The 17,490-nt window shown below is 43.2% G+C and overlaps 1 protein-coding gene across 2 annotated transcripts; it reads right to left on the bottom strand.

Annotated features, from left to right (window-relative positions):
- Positions 1–775: 775 nt before the first annotated feature.
- On the bottom strand, positions 776–17,099 carry PLEKHB2 (pleckstrin homology domain containing B2). Of its 2 annotated transcripts, XM_063338247.1 has the most exons (9): positions 16,992–17,070; positions 14,436–14,539; positions 13,413–13,460; positions 12,655–12,807; positions 11,812–11,914; positions 10,845–10,884; positions 8,316–8,405; positions 7,048–7,162; positions 776–4,923 (listed from the first exon to the last, which is right to left on the bottom strand). In XM_063338247.1, exons 3-9 carry the CDS (start codon positions 13,447–13,449, stop codon positions 4,787–4,789), a joined length of 675 nt encoding a protein of 224 aa, XP_063194317.1. In that variant the 5' UTR covers positions 13,450–13,460; positions 14,436–14,539; positions 16,992–17,070; the 3' UTR covers positions 776–4,786. The 2 variants fall into 2 exon arrangements, with proteins under 2 accessions (XP_063194317.1, XP_063194316.1); XM_063338246.1 differs by lacking the exon at positions 14,436–14,539 and having other exon boundaries at positions 16,992–17,099.
- Positions 17,100–17,490: the final 391 nt, after the last annotated feature.

Here is a 17,490-nt window from a genome sequence, read left to right as displayed (position 1 = left end):
CCCGCCACTCCTCAAGAGTAAAAACAAAATGTGCATAGAGCAAGGATAATAGTTTACAAAATATACTGTTTTCCTTCTGACAAATAGTTTAATTCCCAGCAAATGTGCAAGATAGTCAGCCTTTAGGTGTGGTCATTTAGTGTCTTTGTCTAAGCAAACTTATTGATTGTATTCCACTGAAGCAATTCATCAACAGGAAATACCAATGCAGCAACGAGTAGCATTTTGCCCAGAGCAACATCTGTGCTCCAAGCTGCTTACTGTAATACTAAACAGTACAAATCTGTTGATGTGATAACACAATGTCAAATGGCAAATCTGGATCAGCGTTGCATATATCAAAGATTAAGCATTTCTGAGTCAAAGCCTTCAACTCCATTAAAAAAGAAATAGGCCTTAACTCTAATCTTGATATAGTGGTGTTAGTGTGGAGTTACTTTGCTGATTTCACAGACATTACATCATCTTTATGAAATGGTAACTGAGATGACTGAGGTATGTCAGCCTGAGCTCTCCAACAGCCACAGTTTTACTTCAGTTTTCTACCAAGTCAAGTCAGCCTTGTAATTGCTTAGGAAAGACTGGAGTTGCACGGTACTGTTTTCTTGCAAAGGAAACCTGCTGTAAACTACATGTTTGAAAACCATATATTTTGGTTCCAAACATGTTTTCAAAACAAATCAAATTTTCAAACATGTTTGAAAACTGTGTATTTGTCTACAGACTAAATGAGAAATGTTGAAAAAAGGCTAGTAGGCATGTCAAGACAGAGCCATTACACGTAAATATGAATTTTATTTGCTATAAATTATACAATGAGAATAAGGTCATACAGTAAAACAGCAGTTAAGATAGTGCACGAGAACACGAAGGACCTGGGAGGAAGGAACATTTGCTGCATGCTACCCTCCATGACTTACATATATCTATCTTAGTCATCATGAGGAGGAACATGGGTGTGAATTTTCTCCTTTACTCAGCTTGCTTTGCTGGTTCCATCACCTATTGAAGCTTCACTGAAGAACAAACAAAATGAAGCCAGTGTTGTGTGACATTTGGGGTACCTCCATCTAGATACATCTCAGAATGTGCTTCAGCACTAGAAAGGATGTGTCTTGCCAAAAGTCAGTGCAGTTGCTCTGTAGATAAACACTTTCCACCCCTTCCTCTCTAGTTCATAAGCCTTTACCCACTCAGTACAAGAGGCTGCCTTTAGCTCCCCATGTTTAAGCAAAAGAAGCCAACGGCTGTGTTTTTGCATGTAACTATGACTTCGGGAGGGGGCCCTCGTTCACGTCTTTAATGTGGTTGGACTTAAGAAGGCTGAGCCATTTCCACCCTGCTCTCAGGAAGCCTGGCTCTGTCCAAAAGTCACCAGTCACAGATGAACATATAAACTCATGACCTCTGTAAGCACTGCCATTTGATTCTGAATGGACTGTAACTGCTATATAACAGATTAGTCATCCTTAACTGATAGTGTACACTGCAAAAAACAGTGGCACTGTAGTGGCTGCAGACCTCTCGGCTTTAGGGAAGTCAAGTATTGGGCCCCAGGTAGGAAAGCATGTGCTTGGGTGCTATGCAGGTATAAATGGAATCACAGCGTGGTGAACAGCACCATTCAGAAACAAACACCTGTTCAGGACTGTCATTTCAATCTGTTTTGAAAGTGATCTTGACACTGCCTCTTCCCATCACTATGGTAGCACCTATCTGCAGAAGCTGGCACGGCAGTCCCTCCAAACCCCAAAATCCACTCTGGCCCTGCTCCTTCAGCTCACACTAGCATCTACACAAACAGCAGATATATGGAGTACTGGACTGGGCAGAGAAAGGCTATTGAGTCATGACTGTGTATCCAGCTGGACATCATTATAGATATGACCAAACCTCCACTCTGTTCCTGAGCAACAGGAGGTACGGCCATGTCTTCAGGAAGCAAGTCTGAGCTTTAACAACCAGGGAATTTGCCATGCTGCTGCTTTGTGCACCAAAACATTTCCATTTCTATTTCTGCAGTGAGATCAGAAAGACTACAAGCACCTGCACTGGCATAACTACTCTCGTGATTTTATGCTCTAGCACAGTTTTCGTACATTTGCTTTCTAGCTTCTAAATGCCTATACTACCAGGATAGAAACATAGCTCATGATTTTTGTACAAAGCAGCCTGTTGTTACCAAGATGGAAATGGAACCTTCAGCTTCAATTTGTAAACTTTCTTCCCCTTTGAGAAGGGGTGAGGTTAACAGAGACTTACTTCAATTTGAACTTTTAAAAAGATAATTTCTTGCTTTGAATTCAACCCAGGAATGTTTCACAATCAACAGTCTTTATCTTATATACTTCACTTGAAGAAACTGGGGACCTAGATTCAGTTATTTCGTGAAAGTGCAAGAGACATGTTCCCCTGCTGTGATCAACAGCTCTTGAGGGGAGGAAAAAAAACCAAAAAACCCCAACAACACACAACCCCCCCAACAAAACTCTGAACTTAAAATAAATTACTAGCTTGATACGCTTTGTGCTATTCTTTCACAATCACTATGGAATTCAAAAGAAATCACAATGATATTCAATGATTTTGTTCTCCCCGACCCCTTAAAGTTAAATATCACATAGGGAGAAGAGGAGATGGAAGCATTCTGTGGAACTAGTCATATTGCAAAGCACAAAACAGCACTGTAGACCTGTAATCACTTCAAGGTTATCTCAAGCCTTAGAAAGGGTGGAAGTATTTATTCACTTAAGTTCCAGACAGTCACCATCTCTTTCTGACGTCAAGGCTACCAGGCCTCTAAAAGAACTTCAGTAGTGTACTCCAATTTCTTTTGGTTTGGACTAGCAATAGGAAACTTTTGCTTTAGTTCTCTTTTGAACCTCCAACAAGTCCTTCCAGTACATACCACTGGCAGAACAAATGCAGCTTGTATTAATCTGTTAAAGGACATGCATGCACGTTGGTGTGCGGCTCTGAGCCAGTTTCTTGAAAGAAGTTTACATTCTGTGGGTTAGACCCACTCTTAGTAATGCAGCCAAGATTACATTCGTCTGTTTCCTCACAATGATTTCAGTTTGTTGAGTTGGTCCAAAGAGTCATGAAAGCTTAGTGGTTCCCCTGACTGCTACCCAAACTCTTCTCCAAGACCTCTATTGCTTAAATATGTAGGATAGAGCCAAGGTCACCTTAGGATGAAATGAAAAAGGTTGGGGCTTGATCTGAATTTATGTGAGTGCAAGTTCTCATCTATTTTCATCTTTCCTGACATACCTGAAACCCCATGAACCTTAAGGAAATTAACCTGTTTCTGAATGAAAGCATAAGAAAGACTTAACGTATTAAAAGAGTATGAATACAAGAAGCTGAAAGGGGAAGTATAAAAATAAGTCCTCTTACTATAAAGAACTCAACTTAGGCACCCTGCCTCTTTTACCTGAATAAGAAAGCATGTGCATTTCTTCAGAGCTTTCTTTCCCCTGCCAAGTACAGTTCAGCATGGGTTACAACACAATAAGGTAATACGCCGTATAACACACATAACAGTTCCATTCCACGTTACAGTCCGTAGCACAGCAGCCTGCAAGAGCACACTGTGTAAGGAACCAGACAAGCAAAGCCAGCCAGGTTCCTTGGAGCATTTTCCTTAACAAGTCATGGAGGGAAGAAGAGACCTGCTGAGAGGGGAGCGTGCATAGAACAAACCCAGGCTCAGCTGTACGCGAAACTAGTTGCAAATGATGAACCTCGTTCAGGAAACCTTGGAGGCTACAAGGCAGACATTCTATCCTAGCCATGGCAAGGCAGCTGATACCAAAATGCCTGTGTGCAAGGTCTACTTGTGCTGTTTGTCTCTCCCCTCTTGACTATTACTGCCTGCAGGGGGGTTCTGGTAGACCCAATAGGGCAAGGGTTGTTCCAGTTAGTTTTCCTTCTGCAGAGCAATAGCAGTAATGAGCAGAGACATTAGACAATGGCCTCTTACTCAGGAATACAGTTGGTACAGTGTGTGAGGCAACTGTTCTACAGACATGGAAGATCACTTGTAAAGCTAAAGATCCATTACTTCCATCTGACCAGAGAAGAGTGATTCAGGATAACAAGGGAGGTGGTCAACAAACATGTCTTGTCACTGGTAATTCACATTTCTGGGAGAATAAAAGAACGGAGGAGTGCTGCTGCTTCTTAGCGGTCTGCTTATATGTTCTCTCAGACAACTTCACCTGCATGGTGTGAGAGACAGGTACAGGACTCCATCTAAGAAAATAAACTACCATCTGCAGGCAAGTTTGAAAACAAAAAAATCCTTAAGCATGGCAGACTACCTAATGCTAAGGAGTTTCTGCTGAGCTATATGTTTGTCCAGGGAATGTTCAAAAGCCAGTAGTACATATATTTTAACGCAGGGCTCCTGTAAACTGCCGATTTGGACCAGATTTTAGACCCCCCAAAAAATCAACTTTTTCTACGGTGTTTACAATAAGAGTCTGTTCATAAAGCTAGTGACTGCTACCATGTTACATTGGTGCTCATATTGATCCTTATTGGTACAGATCCTTGTAACTCCAAACATCAGAACAATTCAAGAGCGGCACATGCCATCTCCCACCACTTAACTAAATGGTGCCTTTAAACTCTCCTTAGGACAGTTAAGAATCAGTTATTAACATATCACTACTAAAAAATAACTATTGCATTTCTTAAAGTTTAACAGTAAACAACATTGCCAATATATTATTGCACACAATAAAGGTTTTTGGAACTACAGAGATAAGGAATGGGTAATCTAGAAGACCCAGAATAATGATCCCAGAGCCATTCCAGTTGCTGCTCCAGCAAGCATTCCCAGTGCAAGATCTCCATCGCTGTCACGGTAACGCTCTCGAATGATGACATGGTTTGCAGGGGGTTGCCCGTAAGGTCCTAGGTAATAAGAAATTATTAGGAAGAGGGCAGAAGAAATGTGTATCCTAATATCATGCATTGCAATTTCAAAGCATGCCCGATCTTTCACTGTCTTCCTTCCATTGAACACTAAGATGATGTCAGCTACACAAGTAGAATACATCTCTGCTTTGGATTCAGCCTCCACATGTATTAAATAAATCCAGAGGCATAGCAACACCTCTAGCCTCCTAAGAGTTTAATATCTGGGAGAAAAACTCATCACAAATGTAAAACTGAACATTGTTCTACATTTATATTAGCAAAGAACCTATGAATTACTTAAATCATTCTATCAGACACTTAGTGGATTTAATGTAAGAAATGGGTCTAAAAATTGATTCAGCCTTGAAGTTAAGAGAAACAGTGCAGTTCCCCCCAAAAATATCTTTGGTAGCTCTTAAGCCAGTAGTTTGTCAGAAGCTGTGTATCAGTTATTTACTCTACAATTACTGCCTACTATTTCAATTCAGCCTTCATATCCTGGACTGATCTGTTGTGTGGTGACAGCTGCTACGTTTATTTTCAGATGAAGACTGTCCCAGTAGTAAGGAATTAACCTAAGACTCAAGAAACAACGAATTGACCCTTGCTTTGCAACAGACTTGTACAAATTCCACCTGTCATGTTTTGTGACTTAGTTCCTACCTGCAAAGCAAACATAATAGTACTGCTTTCCCTTCCAGGCATTTCAGGAAGATTAAGTATTCCTGAAGATATTGCAATGTTTTTTGTAACAGATACTGAAGTAATCCAAGTAACAGAAGTGGAAAAGGCTCTCACTGACTCGATACATGACTAGGAACCTCCTAAGAAGGATTATGTCAATTCAGAGCACGAGCAATAAAACCAAACGTACAGGGGTTAAGTTAGTTGCTGGGGTGAACTTGACCCCCAAGACTTAGTTGCAGTAACCCTAGCGAAAGAAAACGTCGAGGCTTGGTTAGTATGCCCAACCTATAACTAGTATGTTAACACACTGGACTTGCAAACTGTGTAGGAGAGTTACTGTTTAATACTGCATTTTTATCATACAGGTTTCTGAGGCTTGATTTCCAAGGCCTGCTGGTAGTTTAAAAATGGTTCTTGGGACGTTGAACAAGCTGATGCTTGTCATCTGCTGAGAACCAATAGATACAGATATAGATATATGATCTGTATCTTAGGACTTCACTAACTTAAGTTAGGAAAGCTTCAAAAGCTTTAGGCTGATGCACCTCCCTTGTAACAAAAAATGGAAAAACAAATTAAATAACCTGACAAATGTCAAACGGAAAACAAAAATCTCCCTCAAAACTGAAAAAAATTCTGAATAGAGCTTCTTGTTTGCAGAGCCAGATCATAAGCAATTAGTAAGTTAAATCTTCTGATTTTTATTACCCGCACTACTCTAATGCCCCAATTCTGTAGGACTGGGGCTCTCTATGCAAAACTAATCCTAAATTAAGGTGACTAAGCTTGAAAGATCACCCTAAAATTTTAGTCTCATTCCTCTTTTATTTGGATTGAAAGCTATCCAAGCCTGAAGAGAGCAATAGAAGACTTTACAAGGCTGAATATACTGCCTTAGAGCAATTCCAGCACGCAGGGAAGGAACCAGTTACCACCATGCTTTGGGAGTGGATTTACCATTGAAACTTGCATTTAATTCTGAGGTCATAGCTGAACATCAGTGTTGAAATAATTAAGCCAGGTATAACAGCAACAGGTGTTATAAGCTCCTGTTATACCTCAAAAGCTCCATCAATGCCCAATATGGAGTACTGAATCAATCTTGTTCTGACTTTTCTCTCTTTCCTTAGAAAAAATGCTGCCTACTGTAGTTAGAGAGTTATGTGTGCATCACGAAGAGTTTATGAAGTAATTTAAATATGTTTAGATCACACTGAAAAGGTTCAATCACTTAATACAAATTTCACTGCACTTACTTTGTTATGAAAGGGTAAGGGGACTTGATTCTAGTTATGAGTCTGGTTTCTTTCTATCACCCTGTTGTGCAGGAGGGGTGGGTGGGAAAGGCTGGCCATTAATAGAATTAAAGCCAGAAAGACTGACTCAAATAGTTTCTCTAGGAAGGTGAAGGATATGGTTGATACTGCTTACCTTGGTATGGATACTGATAGGGAACAGCATAAGCTTGTCCATTGGAGGCATAGAAGACTTGAGGACCAGTAGGGGGATATGCGCCGTTGTACTGATCGTAGCCATAGCCATAGACCTGGTGAAATCAAAAACGTCCATTACAAAAGTATTCTTTGCTATGTATCCGATTATGCACTTTGTTCAGTTGTCCCTCATTTCTAATGCAGTTAAAGTTTCACTAAAATATCCAGTCTGTACTGATATAGTCTATGTACTGCCTGGAAAGGATTTAGAACAGCTGTTTGAAAAAATAAGTGCTCTTAAGCAGCATTCACTCTCCACCCTTGCCGGACGGTGAATGGCAGAGGCAGGGCCTGGATCACCAGGCAGAGCCACAGCAGCCTTACCAGCTTCTTCTCCCTGCCCTCATGCCAACAAGAGCTCTCTGGAGAGCTCAGAAGCGCCAGGCAGGCAGCAGTCGATCCCAAGAAACTCCAGCCAACTTTCCTCTAGCACACTGCAAATAAATGTCAGACTCAGGACAAATACTTCGTAGCCGTATGTTTTGGAAGCAATTTTGTTCTCCAAAAGAGGAGGCCTGCTGCTAGGTCCAGTATAGCTCCCAGTACCACATCTAGTTCTTAACTGTTATTTTTAACAGCAAGGGACTGGAGCAGAGCACCTATAGTGCAAAAGTAATACTACCCCAAACTATCCCTTTGTGTATCACCGCACATCAGTCAGAACATCCAGAAACCCCCAATATATACTAGTTCAGTCCCAATGCTGCTCTTGCTCCACTGCAAAAGAACTGTGCATCCAGAAGCTAGAGTTATTGTTAGATACAACAAAATCCTTGTGTGTTAAAATGACATCTCCAGTCATTAAATCCTATTTTAAAAACTCCTGATTTTATATTCTTCCAGTGCTTACACAGTGTGAAAGTGTAGTCACACCTCCTTACGTTAAAAGCTCCATGGCAAATATTTTTCAAGATTAGCCAAATAACTTCTGCCCTGTCTTTAAGAAGCTTTATTTTTCAAGTTCACTGAGCAGCCATCACTTTATATACTTCCTGGCCAAATCTGCCTCATCCCTTTCAAAGGAAATCCATCTCAAATAGGAGTGACAGTAGATTGTTAGAGCCTTACTCTCGCTCTCCTTTTGTACAAACCTTAAAGCTGGATTAACTGTGAAACACAGCACTTTGGGACTACAGTTTAGGTGCTTGAAGAATACCTGCTTCTGGTACCACACTTATTTTAATGCTTCCCAGCTGCCGCTCTTACCTCAGGTGATGGTGTAGCATAAGCTGTATAGGGAGGAGGGGCTGAGGAAATGGCTGTCTCATCATACATCACGTCAGATCCCACGTAGCCCTAAACACCACGGAAAGGTAGCAGTTATCACCTTTTCCTACAGGTAGCCAGTTAGAGTAGTGCAAGGATTAAGACTTAATGACACCAAAGAAGGGGTAACCTTTAGACATGATGCAGTTAAGAAAGCAGTGAGTACCTTATAAAGCGCTGCAAAAAGAAGGTACTTGGAGAGCAGACCTGGGAGAACACAAATGCCTGATGAACCACAGGAAGGAGCCATAAAACTTCATACCTGCGTGTGTGTGCGCACATGTGCATACATGTGCATGCAAGCATACTGATTCCTTCCCTCATTTGATAGCCTCAGTTTTAGAAATTACTCTCTTTTTCGTCCTCTGTTTTCAGATAAAAGTCTTCACAACTAAGCTAGCTGCTTCCTGGCACCCTACAGTGGTATCATCATGTTCTGCAAGAGCAGATAAAGGAAACAAACGCAGTAGCTAAAAGTGGTACATGAACTTTTTAGGAGAACATTGTCACAGTTCTTAGCCACCTCTCACTTTCTGTCTGTGAGGAGACTTAAAAAAAAATGCAGTAAGAGAAGTTTAAATGTAGGGATTTGAGGGGCTTGGTTGTTTTTAGGGAATTACTTTGAAATGCCACCCATAATTCTGGTCCTTTTTGAAGGCAGCCATGAGGCAAAGGTGATGACTTACTTGAATCCACCTACAAGGAGCTCTCAAAGATAATTAACATTTGTTACAAGAGCCTCATATTCTTGCCCCTAGTATCAGAAATCTACAGTGATGCTCTTAGTGTCCTATCCCAAGAAAAGAAAGCAGCTCCCTTTTTTTAATTTACAAGTGAACACTTTAATAGCTCAATAGAGAATGTTCCTATTGTCTCTTGCACCTGGACTGTAGGGCATACTATGGCCATAGCCCAGGTCAGATTTGTGTTGGAGGTTCTAAAGATTGCTTGAAACACACTGGTGAAAGCACTGTATGAAGAGGCAGGTATAACCATCACCTGCGAATAAGTCCAGCAAATGCTCACATCTTAGCAATAAATATAATCTGTTCTGCTACAGGGAACTCTGTATAGGCATCTGACAAAAGCCTGCAAATGTCTGTAAATGACATAGTTCTCAAAGCTAGGGTGATCACCCTGCTATTCCAGTAAAGTTATGAGGCACTGTTGATTGCTCAGTATTTTTGAAAGCTGTGTCAGACTTCTACAGATGGACTCAAACTCAGTTACCCGGTTAGTTCAAGTCCTTGTTGGAGACCTTTAATAGCTTTGGGAAGTGCTAATTTATGATACTACTTGTGCAGAGAGCTACCTGCCCTGCTTTCAGTAGCAGGGGTCTGCCTTGGCTGACCAAGGTGATGCACTGGCAAGTTTTTAATACCGTCTACCAGGGCTGTCAGCTGAGTGTGCGAGACATGAAAAGCAGCAGCTCCTGAAACCAGGGGTCACCATCTCACACGTAAGCAAGATAAAGCCCCTAAAGCTAGAGCAGACAGAACCATGAGTGTTGTGTCCTCTGCATAAGAACAATTCTTTCACTTCTCGTTTAACACCATGAAGCAGCATAGCATAGCTACAGTCAGAGGCAATCATGTCCAGGGTAGTTTTGCTATGACAAGCGTTTGCTTTGAGTATCTACAGATCTAAGTTATATCATATGACAGATGCCCCAGTACAGTGGCAATGTTAATGTGACTCATCAAAAACGGAGATAAGATTATAGAAAACCCAGCATTTCCCCATGAAACAGAAACATCTCAGGTTGGTTCAGTTTAGCCATCTAAGAAAGCTAGTGCTGAGGAGTACTCTGGAAGGCAGTCTGGAGGAAAAACAAATTAACAATACCCACAAGTGGCTGGATGTGGCTCCTCAAAGATACAGTTCTCTAGAGAACTCCAAGACTCACAGGGAGGCTTTCATGATTCGTGACCTCTTCACTCTCCACAGCTAGCATGCCAATGCAGAGGTGATATACTCCTCCCCTTGGCATGCCTGCACTCGCCTGCCAACACCTCTTGCTCCTCCCCTAGTCTCCACCAAGAAGCATCCCACAATGTAATGGATCTACATTAACAAACAGCTTCTTCGCAGTGAGCTTCCTTTAGCGCTGCGGCTGGTAGGCAACAAACACTAGCAGTGAAAACTGCATTTTTACTGGTTGCAGAGGTCCACAGCCTCAGTGCCCGCTTCTCTTACAGACCAGCTTCCCAAACATTCACTTCCACCCAGAGAAATTGTTCCCTGAAGTCATTCACTTCCACCCAGCATACATTTGACTTGGCTGCAAGGATGACATGTGCTCGTGATCCAGAGGATCATTCTTCTCCCCACCCACAAGCCTTAGCATCGTGCTCATGACTCTGTTTTTCTGTAGCAGAGAAATATGGAACACGATTTCAGAAGTAAATTGCTGGACAACACTGATGTGCTGCTTTCCATCAGTACAAAGTCTAGGTAGAAGACACTTACTGTGTTTGTTCTGGCATCCTGGAGAGCAATTTTCCACGCCCTGTGAAAAAAATACCATCATTTAGTGAAACGGTGATAAAAATTAACGCCTCTTTTTCTTTTTTGGACTATGAAAAGAACAAGGTTAGCAACGAGATGTATTACAGGAGCAGAGTTTAAGATACTGCATGTGTCAAGGCCTAATGATACACTAAAATGAATGCACAAAGATGTTCACCAAGACTGAGAAATAATTACTTTCTTTGCAGAGCTGAGAAGGAAGGAGGAGGAACACGAGAAGAAACAGAAGTAGTTTTGAAGGTCCTCACTGCAAGCCCAACAGCCAGGTAATATGCAGCCATGCTTGGGATAAGGAAATAGGATGAGGTGCACCAGAGAAGTTGTATCTCCTGCCTGAACAGTTGCATCTGTGCTGACTAGAGAATGTGGATCTTGACACTATTGCAGTTTGAACAGAAGGTACGTATATTTCACACAGATACTCCCATGCCATATGGCTGGGAGCATGTTTGATGTACCACGCATACTGGGCAAACACTGGTGCTGGAAGTTATTTAACTATACATAGCCAAGCTCAGTTGAGAGTTCACAATAATGGAGTATATTCCTTTCACTACTGATCAGGATGTCCTTGGACTATGTGGGGTCGTGTACTACTCGAAGAATGGGAAAAGTGAAGAAAAAAAATCCGTTCAGCAAGTCTCACATTAACCATATTAATAAGATTCTTTTACTCCTCCTCACCCTTTGGTGTTTTCAGTGATTTAACTTGCAGTTAGTTTGCATGAGCCAGACAACTTCTTAGAGGAAAGCTACATTTTTTGTCACTGAAAGCTTGCTTTTACTTGTTTGAAAACTTTCTTAAAATGTGTCTCTGAAAGTCCGAAGGAGGGAAAATAATTAAGGAGAGAAAGAAAAAGATAAAAGAGAAAGAGGCAGCAAAATCAATATTCTCTGGCAGACTTACAGGCAGTCATCGGCACTCTCTGCACAGAGGTTGACTGTCTTCCCATCACGGCAAACAATCTGCAGTAAACAGTCTCTCTGCTTCCCCTCTGGAGGCTGGAAATCTGAGTCAGAAAAAAAGAGACGAGTTATGAAATATCTATAACCAGAATTTCATCATTGCATTTACAAGAAGGTAGTATGCAAAAACTCTGGACAAATGAACTAAGGCCATTTGTAGCTGCTTTCCGTGGCATCAGAACAAATTACAGAAGGAAATAACCTGTTCTCGCTCTTTAGTGTCCTCAAGTATCTCTGAACATCAGTCCTAAGGAATGCAAGTGTCTTACAGCACAACCAATCCATATTTAATAATAAGTACTCTCCAACACTTGTGTCAGCATCAAGTTGAGTACTAACAAATGCTAGAAGTGAACTTAGTAATACTTGAAAAAAATCTGCTGAGGTTTCCTATTTCTAGTCCTGCCTATCACTCCAGCCAGTGCTATAATTACACCAGTAACACTCTAGCATCAGACACACAAATGTACCGTGAATGAACATCCCACTCTCACGTGCGTGCCTGCCACCTGCGTACATGGTACACTGTCCTCGCTAAGTTTTAAAAGGAAGTAGCAATATCACGTGGTGATACTATGCTCTGGGTATCTATAAGGGAATTTAGTAATTGGTTGAGCTGGAGTTTTTTGGGGGGATGAGGGATGGTGGGTTTTTTTAACAACAATGAAGTGCACGCTTCTTGGATATGTTTACTTCTGCAGTAGTGTTGTAAAGGGTATGCTGGGCAGGCACTGAAGTTGTAAAGAATCTCTGAATAACCAAATCCTGAAGGTTTCATTATTACCTCGACATTCATTCCCCACTCTGAGGTTGATGCAATGGATTCGCATGTGGATTTTATCTTCTATATCATGGCGATTTTGATCATCATAGAATATTAAGCGGCCATCGGACCACAGGTCAAACCAGTTCTTCTTCCAACGCCGTAAAATAGTACCTTAAAAATCAGACAGTCACTTTTAAGGGCACATATTGGGAAGTGTTTGTGTCCTAAAGTCAATAAAAAAATAAACCAAGAAATCCTTCACAGTTGCCCCAGACATTCTGAGGTGACAAACAAAATCCTATACTACAACATGCCCACCTCATAACATTACAGGATTGGGTTCCATATTTTATCTAGCATTCAAAGTCACAACTGAGTTTATTTTAAGTGCATAACCTAGCGCTTTAGTTCTAATTTGCTGCAAGAAAAAGCAGAGGGCATGACTAATTGAAGACTTTAAGTTAAGGTGTCAGGTAAAGTTTCCAAGTCTCTACTTATACAGCACTAATTACAGGGCAGCATCTGAAGCTGAATGCAAGTCAGACACCTTGATATGGTATATCCTGTTTCCCACTGGTTTACCCAAAAGCTCACATGGAAATGCTGTCATGACAGGTCATTTTATGAAGGTAAAAGGTAAAAAAAAAGCCAAACCAACCCAACCCACAAAGCTAGAAATGTGTTTTAAGAAAGACCTAGGAATTACTAAATCACTGTGATGTTTTTTGAAGTTAGACACATTGGGGATAAAAAGAGGTAAAAGGCCCATGACTTACTTTGCCGGAGCAGCCATCCACTCTTCACAAATGCCATTATTGTTTAATCTAGTGGACAGAAGAGGAGGGTGAGGGGGAGAAAAGCAGTCTTCAGTATTTCGCAATAATACATTAGAAAGAGGCATCTCAAGGTCAAGGTCATATATTATAGCTGCATGTACACAGCTTGTATTGCAGAAAGACAAGGTAGATCTCAGCTGAAGATATTCAGCAAGGCACAACTAGTACTCTAGGACTTAAAAAAATGGAACAAATGTGCAATTGTAGCAGTGTGACGCTTAGAGACCACTTTTAAGTTTAACTGGAAAGCGCACAAGCTTACAGCTACCACTCCTGTGACACGGGGAAAAGACAGGCTGGAGTGACTGCTTCCTGACTCACCACCAGTTCCTTTCAAACTTGTTCTTTTGACATACATGTGCTTCCTGTATTCTGCAGTCTCAAGTTACTAAGCACCCTCACTTCTTTTGTAGCTGCCTTTTTCTGTACTTCCTCTTCTGTTTTTTTTCAATCACTGGCTCAAAGTCCAGCCAAAACAAAAGCTGAAACAGTTTAGTCTTAAACAGGAAGGAGAAGGCTGTTTTTATGACTTGTATTTCTTCCAAATCATCACTAGCTCCCTCCAAGATGAATTGAAATAAGTAAAAGTTCAGCCCATAAAGTGAGATTCTTGTTTCTCCTGGACTTAAATGAAGCTTGAAATGGGATGGGAAGGACCCTGCATTAAATTCAAGTTATCACACATGACATTAAGCACTCGGCCACTGCATTCTGTTTTACGAGCATGCTAAAGAAAAGAGATCACGCACAGGATATATTGGAGGATTAGTTTTTATTTTATAGCATAATGGTGCTGTGATGATTGTTTTAAAATGGATTAATAAAAACACAACTATCTGGATGCAATCGAACTAGAAAAGCAAGAACAGAAGCATTTTAAAGCCTCCCTTGAGAAGGCTGCCTCTTTTAGAAATTATTTGTGGGGCTTGTAAGCCAATATGGGAGACAGATACTTAAACCTACCAGATAACATTCTACGTGTAGCAGTGTAAGAAGAGGTGAGGAAAGGTAGCTTAGTAGATCTGATAGACAGAGGAACTCCTCCCAGACAAGACAGGTGTTTAAAGCTGGGAGAAAGGAAGAGAATAGAGTTTTGTTATATTCTAGTAAAATATAGTTAGTAAGCATCCACTTATCTTCTGATGGATGTACATATGCTATCTATTGGATATTACTTGTAGCTCTGTCCTCTTCACAGTACTGGGCAAATACTGCAGCTCACAAGTAAAGACTATAGCCAGCAGGATTTCACATTGAAGGAATGCCACATCCAGCACAGGCTCGGGTGTGATGGTGAGAACCACCTGCAGCTAAAGTTTAAACTCCAAGATAAACCTCTTACTCTTGGCTTTTGTACCCAGCTCACTGGGAAAACAAACATATATTTGACAGCCCATTCAAAGGGAGTGTCAAACTCCTATCCGGCTTTAATCCTGGTCATCAGGTCCTGCTCTGAGGTCTAAGCATGCTGTTGTCACCTGTCTACAGAGGGAGAGCTTCAGAACTAGAGGCCAATTTATTCTTCCAAAGTAACAAAGCGGTACAAAGGACCTGAGCCTCGTTCTCTCTCCACCCCAGGATATGCCCCTCTCCCCCTAGATTCTCCTTTACAAGGAAAGAGTCTTCTTACACTTCATTTTCACAGAAATGGGTCTCTCCAATGGTGCTTCCATGTCTTCCCATTTGCCCGCTAAGGTGAAATCACTGTGTATCTCCAGAGGCCTTTTAATAGTCTAAGAGCCACTAAAGATCTTGCATGAACTCGAGTTCTGTTCCAAGTGCTAGATTAGGCCATTGAATGTTTGTTGCTGCCTTTAAACCTACTCTGTTACACAACAGCATAATTAGATTTAACTTAGACACATAAAGGGGAAGAAATGAAGAAGAAAACATTTTTCTTGGCAAATTAAGCTTTGCCTGTCATTGCAGAATGCCTCATAATCAAAGTCTCGCATTACAGAATGTCTCACAGCTATCGAGAGCTACAACAGCAGAAGAGGCTTCAGCAGCTGTACAGCACCTCACATGGAACCTCAGACGCAACAACTACATCTTCCCAGCACAGAATATTAGTGCCCAAAACTTAAGCTCTGGATAGAGAGCAAGCAATCACACAGAACAATCTGTCAGCACTGAAGGAGGAGGTGCAAAAACAATTAGATATTCTCCTCTGTCCCTTTTTAAGCACAGGCACTCACTTAAAGTCCTCTACAGTATTCACAATCAACCCACATTATGTTTAAAAGAGTATTTGCAGAGATAGATCAGAGCTGGCAAGGTAAGTTGCAACTGAGTATTTATTTGCTTGTTAAACTAGCTCAGTGCAAACCAACATTCTGCTTAGCAATGTGGTTTAGTGATGGTTTTTGTGTGTCAGTGTTAGGTTGATGGTTGGAGTAGATGATCTGAAAGGTCCCTTCCAACTGAGGCAATTCTATGATTCTAACATGGAAAATGGGATTTAAACAAAGATAAATCAATTTATCACCAACCTCAACAGAAGCTCCTTGGTGACTGAAATCTAAAAGTAGTAGCACTCTAAACTAAACACAAGTTAAGAGTAAATGCAGCAAAGGGGTGAGGCTATTCCTTCCTGCTCCCTAGAACAGCAGTTTTCCTTTTTTGCACAGAATATAATGTGGAATATCTAACAGTCTGTTCCAGTTCTTTACTTCTCAAACCAGGTTGGCTGGTAAAAAAAGCAAACTTCAAAACAAATCAAGTGTATCTACCTGCAGCTTGTAATTACTAGAGCAGTTTTGATTAATGCAGTCAAAGTAGCACTGGACCAGATGTCACAGCGCACGTGGATGGACGGGGCTCAGCCATCCCGGCCGAACCCCAGAGCTGTCCCACTGACACCTCGCTGTCGCTCTCTTCCCAAGACTTCAGGCAGAGAACGACGCAAAGCTCAGAGGAGCGTTAAATGTAACCCTCTTTGCCCCCCTCCCCCTTAAAACAGGTTTTCTATTTTTGGAACTTCCTTCCTCTGCCACTAGCTCCTCGCAGGCCTTTTTCCATGAAGTGGTGTTTGTTTTAGCCGACGCCCCACCCATGTGGCTCTCGGTTCAAACCCGGTTCACCAGTGAGCGACCCGGTGTTGGGAAACAGACGGCCTGGAGGAGGCACCATCCCATCTCTTCCCCCCGGGGCCCGCTCCCCCCGACAGGCCTCCGGGGGCGGGCTGGCCCGGGGCCCGGGCTCTCCCCCCCGCTCCTGCCCCGCCGCGGCGGCAGGCAGCTGCTCCGCGGATCCGCCTGCCCGGGCACCGCGACCGCTCCGCTCCCCGCGCCCCCTCCCCGGGCAGCGGGCAGAGCGCGGCTGCCTCGCCCCGAGAGCTCCCTCTTCACCGGCGCAGCCCCTGCCGGGCCCGCCGGCCCCGGCCTGCTCGGCGGCCCCGCTGACCTTCGCGCGGGTGCCGGGCTGTGCCGAGCCGTGCCGGTCGGGGCATCGGCGCCGAGCCGCGCCCCCGCCGCCCCCCGCCGCCGTGCCCAGCCGCTGGCGGGCCGCCGCCCCTACCTGCCGCGCCGACCCTGCCGCCGCCGGCCCCGCTCCGCCCGCGGGCAGCGACAGCCCCGTCCTGACGTCAGCCCGCCGCGCCGCGCCGCGCCGCCCCGGCTGGGCCCGCGCCCCCCCCACCGCCACCGCCGGGGCCTGGCGGGACGCGCCGTGTGCTCCGTGCGAGCCCGCGGCCCGTGGTGGGAAGGTGCCGGCCCCTGTTGGGGTCCCTCCGCGCCGGGCGGGACAGCCACCCCCTTACGGCTGATGTGGGCGCGCCGAGCCTCAGCGGTGTAACTGCGCACCCACCCCCGCCGGGGGGTGCAGCCCGGCACAGCGTCAGCCCCCGCGCACCAGGACTCTTAGACTTACTTCTTTTCTTTTATCTTATTTATAATTATGAAGGACGCTTTCTGATCTCATGCTATGGGACTGCAGCAGAGAACGGCAGAGTCACTTTGTTGAAGCAGTCACACGGGCGTTCAAGGCCAGAAAAGGCCGGCTGGGCTGTGACCTCTTA

Source organism: Chroicocephalus ridibundus, chromosome 6 (genome assembly GCF_963924245.1).
Source record: "Chroicocephalus ridibundus chromosome 6, bChrRid1.1, whole genome shotgun sequence".
Lineage (NCBI taxonomy): Eukaryota > Metazoa > Chordata > Aves > Charadriiformes > Laridae > Chroicocephalus > Chroicocephalus ridibundus.
Note: the sequence above shows the minus strand (reverse complement) of the source record. Positions and strands in the feature narration are given on the sequence as shown.

Bases quoted from the DNA above. Each gene is read 5' to 3' on its own strand.
- PLEKHB2 (XM_063338246.1), bottom strand. From the start codon at position 13,449: ATGGCATTTGTGAAGAGTGGATGGCTGCTCCGGCAAA. The intron at 12,808-13,412 runs GTAAGTCATGGG...CTGATTTTTAAG, and splicing joins TGGATGGCTGCTCCGGCAAA to GTACTATTTTACGGCGTTGG. The intron at 8,406-10,844 runs GTAAGTGTCTTC...CGTGGTGTTTAG, and splicing joins AGGATGCCAGAACAAACACA to GGCTACGTGGGATCTGACGT.